This window comes from Berghia stephanieae, chromosome 1 (genome assembly GCF_034508935.2).
Source record: "Berghia stephanieae isolate SIO BIC M18660-M18661 chromosome 1, UCSD_Bste_1.3, whole genome shotgun sequence".
Lineage (NCBI taxonomy): Eukaryota > Metazoa > Mollusca > Gastropoda > Nudibranchia > Aeolidiidae > Berghia > Berghia stephanieae.
In genome coordinates, this window is record NC_088360.1 from 73,966,102 (window position 1) to 73,978,978 (window position 12,877).

General features: G+C 34.3%; 1 protein-coding gene across 1 annotated transcript in view; it reads left to right on the top strand.

Moving 5' to 3' along the window:
- LOC144956679 (cysteine-rich motor neuron 1 protein-like) overlaps window positions 1-12,877 on the top strand; it is a 129,083-nt gene that overhangs the window by 25,826 nt on the left and 90,380 nt on the right. Inside the window, exon 2 of the mRNA XM_078887338.1 lies at window positions 6,112-7,175. Within this exon, the coding sequence (XP_078743464.1) occupies window positions 6,374-7,175 (802 nt within the window). The 5' untranslated portion in view covers window positions 6,112-6,373. The remainder of the gene's footprint in view (window positions 1-6,111; window positions 7,176-12,877) is intronic.

A 12,877-nucleotide genomic window follows, 5' to 3' on the forward strand; every position in this document is an offset into this window, starting at 1 on the left:
GGATATGCTGGACGCTTCCATATTGGTCTCAATATTGCAAAGGCTAGAATCAAGAAAGCGCGCCAGGCCTTTTAATAATAATAATAATAATAATAATAATAATAATAATAATAATAATAATAATAATAAATAATAATAATAATAATAATAATAATAATAATAATAATAATAATAATAATAATATATGATAATATAATAATAATAATAATAATAATAATAATAAAATAATAATAATAATAATAATAATAATAATAATAATAACAATAATAATAATAATAATAATAATAATAATAATAATAATAATAATAATAATAATAATAATAATATCAATAATAATAATAATGATGATGAGGAGGAGGAAGAGGAGGTCAATGGAAATCTCAACACTCATTATAGAAGTAAACAATAATGGCACACTCATTGCCGGAATCTATATATAATATGTAATGTTTTTCAAAAACTTTCTAAAATAAGTCAAAGGTTGAACGTTTACAATTCATTTTCTTTGAAATGTTATTTGATATTAAGTCAAGAAGTGAACTTTTTTTATGACACCTTTTTCATATTATTATGATCAACAAATATTCCTCAATGTAAATTCCATTTACTCCAGTAAAATTACAATAGTCAGTTTTACAGTCATATAGATTATTTGGAATTAAAATTGAGTAATTAAGATATTGTTGTTTTTTAAAAATAGTTGATGCTTCTTTACACTTACAAAAAATTTGATCTAAAAATAGTTTTTGCATTCAATTTAAATTTTAGCACAATAAAGCAGACACTTTTGGAAGCACATTTATGAAAAATACTGAAAACTCGATGATTGTACCCTTCGATTTTGGCAAATTTTTGGAATAATAATCCTGAGTACTTAACCTATCCAAATATGTTTTGGAACTTTAGCAAGCAATTCGTTGACTTTTAAGTGCTAAGTAATAGACAGTTAGTTGCATAGCAGGGCTAATCGACTATATTCTGAATAAAAACAGAAACATGATAAATAAATAATAAAAATAATAGTAAAATAATAATAATTAATTTCTCACATATCCACATTTTATGCTCTTGCGTGGGCAGGGATAGGTGTATGTAGGTATGTGTATGTGTGTGTTTGCGTGTGTGTGGTGTGGTAGGCGGGTCCCGCACCTAATTCTTAAATATTTTTTATTCCTTTTATCTAAACAAATATATTGAAATCGTATAATTTAATATCTTCTATAACTTTCCAATATCATATTACAGCAGAAAGGCTGTGCCAAATATTCTTTGCCGTCTAATGGATCACCGCCTTGGCGTATTCAAACGCTGGTGAGGGCGCTTAAGTGCTTACCTCGCGGCAAAGGCTAACTGGTCGACCCTCACGAAACCATCTTGGAAAGCCAACCAATTTCGGGCGCCCCACAAAAAGAAAACAAAAAATAAACAAAGAAAAAACAACTGGCTTAATAAGATCAAAACAAGATGGAAATGGGGATTCCCCTCTCCAGCGCATAATGGACGGTGTCCCTTTTTCGAGCCGAAATAAATCCAGGCACCCATGTACGGAGCTTCCCTGAATTCGGACAGAGAAAACTCGTTATTTATATATCGATCGATTTTAATGACCCTCTCAAAAAAAAAAACAAACAAACCTCGCAAGGTCTTTCTTAAAAGTCCCAGGTTTGAGAGTTTTTGCCAAGATGAGGGCTATTTAAATCGATCGGTGTTTGAAGGACGTGCTTTCTGGTCAAATTTTTAAATACAATTTTGTTCATTTTCCGGAGTACGGCAGTTAACCAGTTAAGCAGCAGTTCCATCGCCATTTTCATAATACAGTAATTGAAATTCCCCATTTAATTCTTACATTTCTCCCATGCCTTTCAACGGATGTGAATCATAGACAAACAATGTACTCACCTGCTTTACTACACCACCACTACCCCCCCCCCCCCCCCCCCCCCCCCCCCCTCCAACACCTCCTCTCCCACCGACATAACTTCTTATGCAATATTTGGGTTCTAATCTAAATCGGGAGTTCCCACTTAATTTGTCTTACTCTGGAAAATAACATTTTAAAAGTTTGGCCAGAAAATTAATTTTTCAAATGTCGATCTATTAAAACGAACTCCATGTTGTCAAAAACGCTCAAACCTAGGACGTTATTACCTTCATGAAGTCCCAGGTTTGAGAGTTTTTTTGGAGGTCATTTAAATCGATCGATATGAAAGGAGTAGTTGTCTGGCCAAAATTTTTAAAACTTTTTTTTTCAGAGTATGGCTGTAATGTCGTTACCTGTACGTTCTATTTATATCTTCTCTACATTCTTTAAGCAGCAATGTGATCTCGGTGATATAAAGTGCGTCTATGTATGTCAAGAAACCGCTCACGCCCACTATAGCAATGTTGTTATATGAGGCACGTGTCTTGAAAAAAATTCCTCAGATATATGAAAGGGGATCCATAATGTTGTACACGAATGTAAAGATAAAATAATGCTCCAGGTAAATAAAGCATAAAGCATCTCTGCGGCCGTCTTTGAGGTTGTATGGCAAGTATTTCCGTTGAGGCTTGATCAGAAATGCCAGTTATTTTTTACTGAGGACGGATGAATGTGTTAGCTCTCATTCATTCACGGACTTAGTTTTCATTCATTCACGGACTGAGACCACGCGTGTGAGTAAAAACTGTTTAGCATAATGCGCCTTTTTTTGTATGTTTTTTTGTTGTTGTTTGTTTTGTTATTTTTTTTTTCTTTACTTTTTTTTTCTTCTCTATCTAGTTTTTTTAAAAAATTTTATTAACGACACTTCATATTTGCAAGCTTTGTTTGTTTTGGTTTGTTTTATTTTTAAAATTTATTTATTTTGTTTGGTTTTTAAAAACTTATTTTCTTGCTTTTGCTCATGATTTGATTTGACGAGGCTTAGTCTAGTCTACATGTGAGTTAGGAACGCATTATGTGCAATTCCTCTTCCCATTACCATTGTATTTTTATTACTTTATTTTTCCTCTTCAAATTCCTCTCACCTCGATATTTTTTTACTAAGACTATTGTATGGCTAATAAATTGCTTATGAGATTCACTATGTGGTCATTTTTTTACCTTCGGACTCTCGTCGGGGATGCTTTGGCCGCGGAATTGCTTTTGTGTGTAAAGTTACAAGTTCCGTGTGTTTATCATCAGTCAACAGGATTTCATGACAGGGGTCTTTAACCAGTTAAACTGCCTTGCTCTGGAAAAAAACACGCATTAAAGATATTGGCTAGAAAACTCGTCCTTCAATTATCGAGTGATTCAAAAAACCCTCATCTTGGCAAAATACTCTCAAACCTGGGACATCGCGGGGTCCAGGTTTGAGATTATTTTGACAAGAAGAGGGTCATTTAAATAGACTGATATTTGAAGGACGAGTTTTCTGGCGTTATTCCAGAATACGATAGTGGACTAGATAAATGAATAATAAAACATCTAAAAAAATCTAGTGGAAATGGCGTTGACTAACAGAAAGGCGTCTCCTCCAGACTCGCTGAGGGTGATAAAAGACGCTTTGATAACATTGACATTGCATTGCATAATGAATTCTGAAGAGGAATCCGTGTATTGTTATTCGCCCCCACCCTCTCTCTCTCTCTCTCTCTCTCTCTCTCTCTCTCTCTCTCTCTCTCTCTCTCTCTCTCTCTCTCTCTCTCTCTCTCTCTCTCTCTCTCTCTCTCTCTCTCTCTCTCTCTCTCTCTCTCTCTCTCCATTAAAATATTGTGCTATCCTCGTATTTTTAAATCAAACACCCAACTTTATACTTATTACTACCTTCCATCTCTATCCATAATATATTATAATCGGTATCGATATATTCTTCCTAAACGGTAACCATCTCTCTCCCTCTTTCTCTCTCTCTCTCTCTCTCTCTCTCTCTCTCTCTCTATCTATCTCTCTCTTTCTCTCTCTGTCTGTCTCATTCTATCTATCTATCTATCTCTCTCTCTCTCTTTCTCTCTCTCTCTCTCTCTCTCTCTCTCTCTCTCTCTCCTGTTTCTTTCTTTCTTCCTTCCTTCCTCGAGCAATCGTATCAACTGATCAGAACACACATATGTACAAATTAAGCGTATTGGCGGATAGATCTTGCGCACGCATAGAATACAAAACTACAACGGGAAACGATTCTTCCGTACCATAGTAGATGCCCAGTCATCCGGCAAGACCACAGACATTGACACATTCCTCCATGCGTTCGCTATTCAATTGGATCTTTACACTTTACATACATTTAGTGATAAAACGGCACCTTCGAGAATTGCGTATCATTATTTATGTAATAAAACCCTTGATTGCTCGTTTTCGATCAAAACGCTATTGTGTCGGGTTTGTTTAAATTCTATAAAAAAAAAACCAAAAAAAAAAAAAACAAAGAAAAAATATACGAACAACAACAACAACAAAAAGCAAGACTTGGGCAAAGTATAATAATAATAATAATAATAATAATAATAATTAATAATAATAATAATAATAATAATAATAATAATAATAATAATAATAATAATAATAATAATAATAATAATAATAATAATAATAATAATAATAATACTTTATTGCAACCCAAAAAGGAAATTTTTGGTACAGGTATGTTTAATTGATGACAATGGATATAGCTTTTCAAACTAAAAGGAATTAAAATGTTACATTTTTCTTCATTTTAACATTAAATCTTTATATGCATCTGGTTCAATCAAACATATTACCATTTCGAGACAACAGGTCACAAATTTCTTTTTCTATTTTCTGAATATATCATATTAGGATTGATCGTCTATGATAAACTCTATCGTTGCTTACTCTTCGATTTTTGGAGACGAGTTTTCTGCCCAAATTTTTAAACACAGAGTTTTCCCAGAGTACGGGCAGTAAACTGGTTAAAGACGCATTCTTCGATGACTGGAATCGTTGGAGTGGTGGGCAAAAGATTTGTCCTCTTCGTTTTCAATAGACCGTATAAATTGACTAAAACATGGCCCTCAATCTCGTGTCAGTATCTCCCACATATGATGGCATAAATTAAGATATGATCAGTGCAGGCGAAGGTGTGCCGAATGTCCCACATTTTGTCGAGAAGTTGATGGAATTTTCCAAGAACAAATTGTGGGAATCCTTGCATATGCAACGTATATAAGGCTTGGTCCTTGATTACCTGCCATGTCCGTCGTCATTCGCTTCCTAAACATCTTGTCCTTTAACTGACTGTCACTCCGGCAGGCAATGACAGGTGTATTATCAAATGTGTCCCCGGTTTCTACATGCTTTTGAATATGACGGTAACTGGACTTTAAAATATTTTTCGTTTTGACCACAACTCGAAATTCTCGTGTACACATTTTAGTTTTCAATAAGAAAACGATAACAGAACAATTATATTCACTGAATTATGAACGAATGAATGAATATTATATATTAACATTTATAGTAATTTTCAAGGATTCAGCTTGCTCATCGCGTCCCACAATGCTTCAGCTATTATCCCAGCAGGGAGTATGGACTAAAATTTCCGTTTTTGCTCGAGCTCTGTGAAGTACCCTACAGCCTACACCCAAGTACTGTCATCAACATCTGAGCATGACGGGATCATTGTGCATATTATGATTTATGAAGATTGGTTAAGGGTTTATTTTTCCTAGGCCATGTAGACTATAAGACCATATACTTTGTGAGACCTGTCTTCATAAGATAAATGATAATAGTCACAATATCTTGCCAAATAAGAGACCAATTTGATTGCACATGACATTTGATTTCATTGTCTTTACTACATGGCATCTAGCCAAATTGCTTTTTCAACAAGTTTTATTGACTTTTCGATTACTCTGTTTCCCAAAATTCATAATGAACTAATTATTCGTAGGAGTAGCAGGTTTACATTGTCGTGTAGCATAGCAAAGATATATAAACGTTAATATTATCTTTATGATGAGAAACTAATTATAACCATTATGATTCTAATTTATGAAATTGTCTGAACTATACAATTGACTTTCTTACTTACGTATCCACTTGGTGGAACATAAGACACCAATACATTTAACAGTCACGCTTTAGGGCATTGTCTAATGCACTTTCACTTTTATCTCTGTCAACAGAATGTCCCTCAACACTCAATACTTGCATCCCAGAGCATTAAGAATTCAACGGATATTTTTTTAGTGACCAGTTCGCAGTATAAGTTCCAACGCATTGATTCTATGGAAGAAAAAATCTGACTTTTCTCGGAGAGTGTCTCATGGAAGAGATGAGTGCAGTAAAATTTTGAGTGTGAGGCAACTTTACACAAGTAGTTATAGCCTACATAATTAAAAATTTATTATTTTTCTCCTGTTCGGGCACCCTCGGTTCGCCCATATAATGTGGGCGTCAAACGATAACTGTGCAGACATGCTCTTTCATAAATCGTCTTACAATGATAGATCTACAAAGGAGGCTGAAAACTCAAAAAACCATCATGAAGACCGCCATTGCTCTGGAGCGTCACCGCCAGATCCATATACCCGCGAAATTGAACTAAGTCACCATCTTTCTTCAGTACATCACCACCACTATCATAAAAATCATTTTGATTCACAAGGAACAATGGAGGATTTTGGAATTCCCCAAGATGACAGCAATACCAATCTTCATTACCTAACTCATGATCAACATCCCTACCACGACGATCACCATCACGACCATCTGTATTCTCATCAACATCATGACCATCTCCCCCATGAATCTTCACAGCTGCATCAGCGCCATTATCGGCATCCACGCCCTCAGCTCTTTCATCCACAGATTCAAACTCTTAATCGTTTCGAAACAAGAAACATTTTCAGAAAGTCACCCTCTGGCAAACATTCAAACTATGTCAGGACATGTTGTGTTACCATTTTATTTTCATTGATATTTTTATCTTCGCATCTCGAAAACGGAACTGGAGTCGCAGCGTTGTCATGCGCATCTTGTGACATCGAACTTTGCCCTGATACGAGCGGATGTCCAGGGGGTCTCGTCACTGACATCTGTGGATGTTGTCAAGTGTGTGCAAAAGCAGAGAACGAGAGCTGCGGGGGTGCTTTCGGCATTCGCGGCAAGTGCGATCGGAATTTACAATGTTTTATCCGCCCAGAGGTGGGGAAGAGTGTCACAGGATCAGAGGAAGGAATCTGTAAAGGTAAGATTAAGGTCGTTTCATTCATATGCTTTGTTTGTCTACTATAAGAAGCGGCATACTTTTTTTTTCTAAGTAGTATCGGGGGCCGGATACTTAATAGCTTACCCTGAATCTTGCCGGTGACAGAAGAAAAGGCTACGCTGGCGTATCCTGCGGTGAGAAACGCGGGTTGCCCAAACCTGTGCTGAAGGATTGGTTTCTTTTGGTCTAGTCTGGGACCCTTTATCCGGGAGTCCCACGATGAGTGTCGTTCTGTATCTCTGAGACTGTCATTATTGTAAATCCTCTTTCTGCCAATCTTGATTTCTTCCCCATTACTATTGATTACTTCTTAACCTGATTTCTCGTCTGTCGTAACCTTTATCTTCTATGATAATATATCCACATCATCATGATTCTCAGCTCTGCCTTCATAAATCAATTCTGGCGATCACTGGTCGACATTCCTTTGTTATTATGATGCTTTGTAACGGTTTCCACCCAGCTGATATTGCAAAACTTTCCCCTGACATTGTGATATGCCTATGACAAAAAATAGTGTTTCATGCCATGAATCGTTTAAATAGAATATGCTTAAATGGAACCGCACGCGTTTTCTGCATATTTTTCCCTTTGATTAGTCTGCTTAATTTATTATGCCAAATTCTAAAACAACTCAAGTATGAACAATATTGAATAATGAAATATATCAATTATATATATATATTATATAATATATATATATATATATTCTGTGTATGTTTGTGTGTGTGTTCGTGTGTTCGTGTGTTTGTGTGTGTGTGTGTGTGTGTGTGCTAACAGTTTTCCGAAGGAATATTACAAATAAATTTCAACAATATTAAATCTTAAGAGGTCATTATATATTTGTAAAAACAATTTTTTTTATAATTCAACAACATTAAAGTCACCCAATTCTAAGTCCATCTGCTGCTTTAATCTTGATGTCCTTCATTGGATTCTTGTGTGAATATACATTCACATGTCGCCATTGTACCTTCTGGTATCGGTTACTTTATGGTCAAGGCTATCTCTGTGCTGCTGTACTTTTTTAAAGACATATTTTAAAAATTTTGGTCAGATAACTCGTCCTTCCAATATTTATCGATTAAAATAACTTTCAATTTGTCAAAAACTCTCAAACTTAGGACTTTCTTGAAGTCTCAGGTTTGAGAGTTTTTAACAGGATGAGGGTCATTAAATCGATCGATAATCAAAGAAAGAGTTTTCTTTGCCAATTTTTAAAAAATGTGTTTTCGTTTGTTTTGTTTTTTCCAGAGTACAGCTGTGTGAACGGTCACGTTCCATGAAAAATAACAATAGTGGCCTAAAAATAACCGTGCCGTGCTCAGTATGGGTGCTATCTCTACACAAATATTGTATAGGGATTAAAAATAAAATTCTTACACAAATTCCCGTTAATCCAGGCATTAACCAGATAACTGCCGTACTCAAGAAAAACTCGTATTTAAACATTTGGCTCTAAAACTCAAATGACCCTCACCTTGACAAAATCTTTCAAACCTGGGACTTCGCGATGCAGTAAACTAATTAGTTAAGGATATTCAAATTTGCGAGAAGGCTTTGAATTTGATCTAAATACAACTGATGACATAGTTTGTGATACAGTCACTAAGTTAAGGGAGTGAATAATGGTGTCAACTTCCAAGAGACGCCATAGAGCATCGCCATCTTTGAAACTACAAAAAAAAAATGTAAATTACTTTACATCCCAATCAACAATGGTCATTTTTTTTGTTATTGTTTTGGGGGTTTTTTGTGTTTATTTGTTTTTGTTTTGTTGTTTGTTTGTTTTTTAGATTTTACCAGTTTTTAACTGCAACATATAGCAGGTGGCAACTTCTAGTAATAATAGCTATAAGAATAAGCTGGTCGGTGTCTTGAACAGAATTAAGACCTAACAACAGGGTATGCCCATTGTCCGGGAGGTAACGGAATATGATAGTTGTGGATTATGCCATCAACTCGTGCAGAAACGGATAGGATCTTAAATTTTGAGATAAAGATAAAAAAGAGAAATGGATGAAAAGCATTATACGTCTGATGTGGTTTGAAAGCGTTTCATTGTTAAAATATTATTTCATTCAAACTTAATGCCATTTCGGATCTTAACCCTTTTCACCAGTTTATTGAAGTCAATAATATAAGCTGTTTTTAAACGGGACGACAATACTACTACTACTACTACTACTACTACTACTACTACTACTACTACTACTACTAATAATAATAATAATAATAATAATAATAATAATAATAATAATGATGATAATAATATTGAAATTAATAATAATAATAATAAATAATAATAATAATAATAATAATAATAATAATAATAATAATAATAATAATAATAATGATGATGATGATGATGATGATGATGATAACGAAGATGATGATGATGATGATGATGATGATGATGATGATGATGATGATGATGATGATGATGATGATGATGATGATGATGATAACGAAGATGATGATGATGATGATGATGATGATGATGATGATGATGATAGCAGGTTTTTGGAAAATGCATCAATTAGCTCATGTATTTGTTGTGGGATGCATGAGACGTCCAAAAAAATGATGAAAAAGCCAATCACGATTTTTGTGATAACCTCGTTACTGTTACTGGTTGTATGTGATTTAATACGTCCCAGGTTTGATAGTTTTTCCGAAGATAAGGATTATTTAAATCGATCGATATTTTAAGGACGAGTTTTCTGGTCAATTATTTTAGATACATGTTTTTTTCCAGAGTACGGCAGTGAACTGGTTAAATAACCACTGTCGTTGCAAAGAGAGAAGATAGGTAGGAACTGCATAATACATCATATGATATCATATCAGTAATCGCGCTATAAAATGGATCAAATGTTCCTTAAATACCCGTAAAAACAGAAGTGACAATATGTTGGTCATAATTACACATTGCATATTCTTTGAGATAAAATTATTAAAAAGGGATAAACACATAAAATTATAGAAGGCAGAAAAAAAACCACCGAACAAGAAAATAAAAAACATACATTAATTATATTCCAAACAGGCATTAATTTGGCATGACAAATCAATTCTATGTGTTTAGGTCACTTGATTGAAGAGCCACAAACATTCACGTTTTTTTTTTTTTGTTTTTTTGTTTTTCTCTCTTGTCATCGGGACTTTTAAAGGTTCTGACCTTTGGCCCTTATTTAACAGTTTCCAAGAGCTCTTGGCAGTAGTCATTGACATTAATACTTTTTGAAAGATTATTCGTGTCACATCAACATTGTTGACCTAGTTAATCCTTGGGTAAATTTGATTAGTAAAACGTGCCCTTTTCGGTAATTTGACCGTGATATATGCATTTCGTATTATATTGACCTCATTGCGTCTTTAGATGAACTTAAAAATGTATGCTTGACTCCGTTCTTAGAATTGCTTATACAAAAGCAAATACTATTATTGTTTTTAATAGCATTCAATATGGTTCAATTTTTTCAAAAGATAAAAAAAAAGGAAGAATGTTCATGTAAACAATCGTTTTTCCACATTTCATAATATCATTTTCTTAATTGATCTTTGGCACTGAAGTTCGAAACATTTTGTGTTTTCATTTTATACATGCCAGTGAAAGCGATGTGTTTTGCAAAGCTGTACCTAGTCTAGCCGACGATTTATTTGTTTTTAATATTTTTATTTAAAAAAGAGATTATAACATTTTGTTTATGAATTTATGACGGTAATCTGATTTGAAAATATAAAATCAATAAACGAATTATAAATTGGGTGTTTTGGTAACAATAAATACAGTTTCCCTCGAATTGTTTTAAATCTGAGGGAGGTAAATTTGCATTCAATTTTGTAAATCGTCAAAATTAAAGAAGTTTTGGAAGCCCCTTTCTTCCAAATAAGCCCCCTTTATTCTATCCATCCGGTGATGATTTGTATAGCTGATAATTCAAGATTTATGTTACAATACTGGCTTCACGTTGAGAAACGTATATAATATAAGACCCGTACTATTGTTTTTAAAATCACTGTGCTCTGATTGTCCTGGATACATTAATGAAAATGCAAAATTCTACGTCCCATCCAGAAAGCTGAGATCAAAGTTTGATAATCACATACTTGTGAAGCCAAAAATGACTCACAAAATTGGCGAGCATGCGTTTGAATACTCGGCACCTCTTATCTGGAACTCCCTTCCAAGATATATCAGAGACAGTAATGATATAGAATTCTTTAAAACACATCCTAAAACGTTTCTTTTTAATATGTTACACTGAAGAATTATTTTGCTTTGTTTCATATTGCATGTTTGAGTTGTATGTTTCAGTGAAAGTTGCCACGTTACTGTTAAGTGCCTTGAGTTTGTTGATATATACAGGGTAAGGCGCTATATAAAAACCTTATATTTTATTTTTTATTATTACAATACATTAAATAGGCTGTTGTTAAAGGAAACAATTGATTGGTGACCACCATGTTCTAGTAGATGCTAATTCATAGGTCACAAGTAGTAATTCTTAACCAGGTAACTGCCGTATTGTGGAAAGATCGTATAAAAATTGTCCAGAAAACTCTTCCTTCAAATATCGACCGATTTAAATGACCCTCATCTTGACAAACAATCTCAAACATGGGACTTCGCGAAGTAATTAGTCCATGGAAAAGTATCTTTACTCACATGATCTCACATTGATATCGCCCGAAAGGCGTCATGTCCTATTCAGAAACCGCTGCTCTCTCTCTCTCTCCCTCCCTCTCTCTCTCTCTCTCTCTCTCTCTCTCTCTCTCTCTCTCTCTCTCTCTCTCTCTCTCTCTCTCTCTTGACAAGTTAGAGGTCATCTAAATTTATCGATATGAAGTAAAGAAATCTTTGTCAAAATAAAAACGCTGTTTTGTCACTGAAGGGACTTATCATATCCATAGGACTGGCATTTTGCCCACAGTGCAAAGGTCTCCCTCGGTGAAGAAAATGTATCGTTAAACTGATGCTCTTTGTAATGACAATGTTTGGTAATTTGAGAACCATTTGTCATCCGTAATATTTATATTGTTATTATTGTTGCTGAACTGAACATGACCAGTGTTGTGTGTGATTTATTTACGGTGCTGGCACAGACGTAGGTGAATAAGGATATATAGACATGCGTGTGAACACTCGCTTAACGTGTTTTTCTGTGTCGGAAATGGGATGGATGTGGAGGACAGGGCAATATCCTCAAATTATTGCTATTGCATAAATTAGAGAGAGAGAGAGAGAGAGAGAGAGAGAGAGAGAGAGAGAGAGAGAGAGAGAGAGAGAGAGAGAGATAGATTAGCGTGAAAAAAAAAGACTGAAGTGCAGTCAAAGCCCATACTTGGAGCGCCTGCATTATCGAAACATCCGCTTAATTTTGTGTAATCTGTTTCTAACAAAATTATTTTCTATAAGATCTATAGATCTATATTTCTATGGATTAATCGCAACTTGTGCAATTTAATTACAACAATTTCAGAACTTCATCGAACTGACAAATACCGTACCATGCGGTTCATGTCAGAATATAAATAAAGGCATATTTGACGCTCTTTTTTTCTTTTCTTGAGTTTTTAAATAGCGCAATATCCACTAAACGCTTTACAATATTGATGAAAACAAGGAAAAATATCATTTTTCAATTGAAAAAAGATTAAGAACCACATTTCTTCTC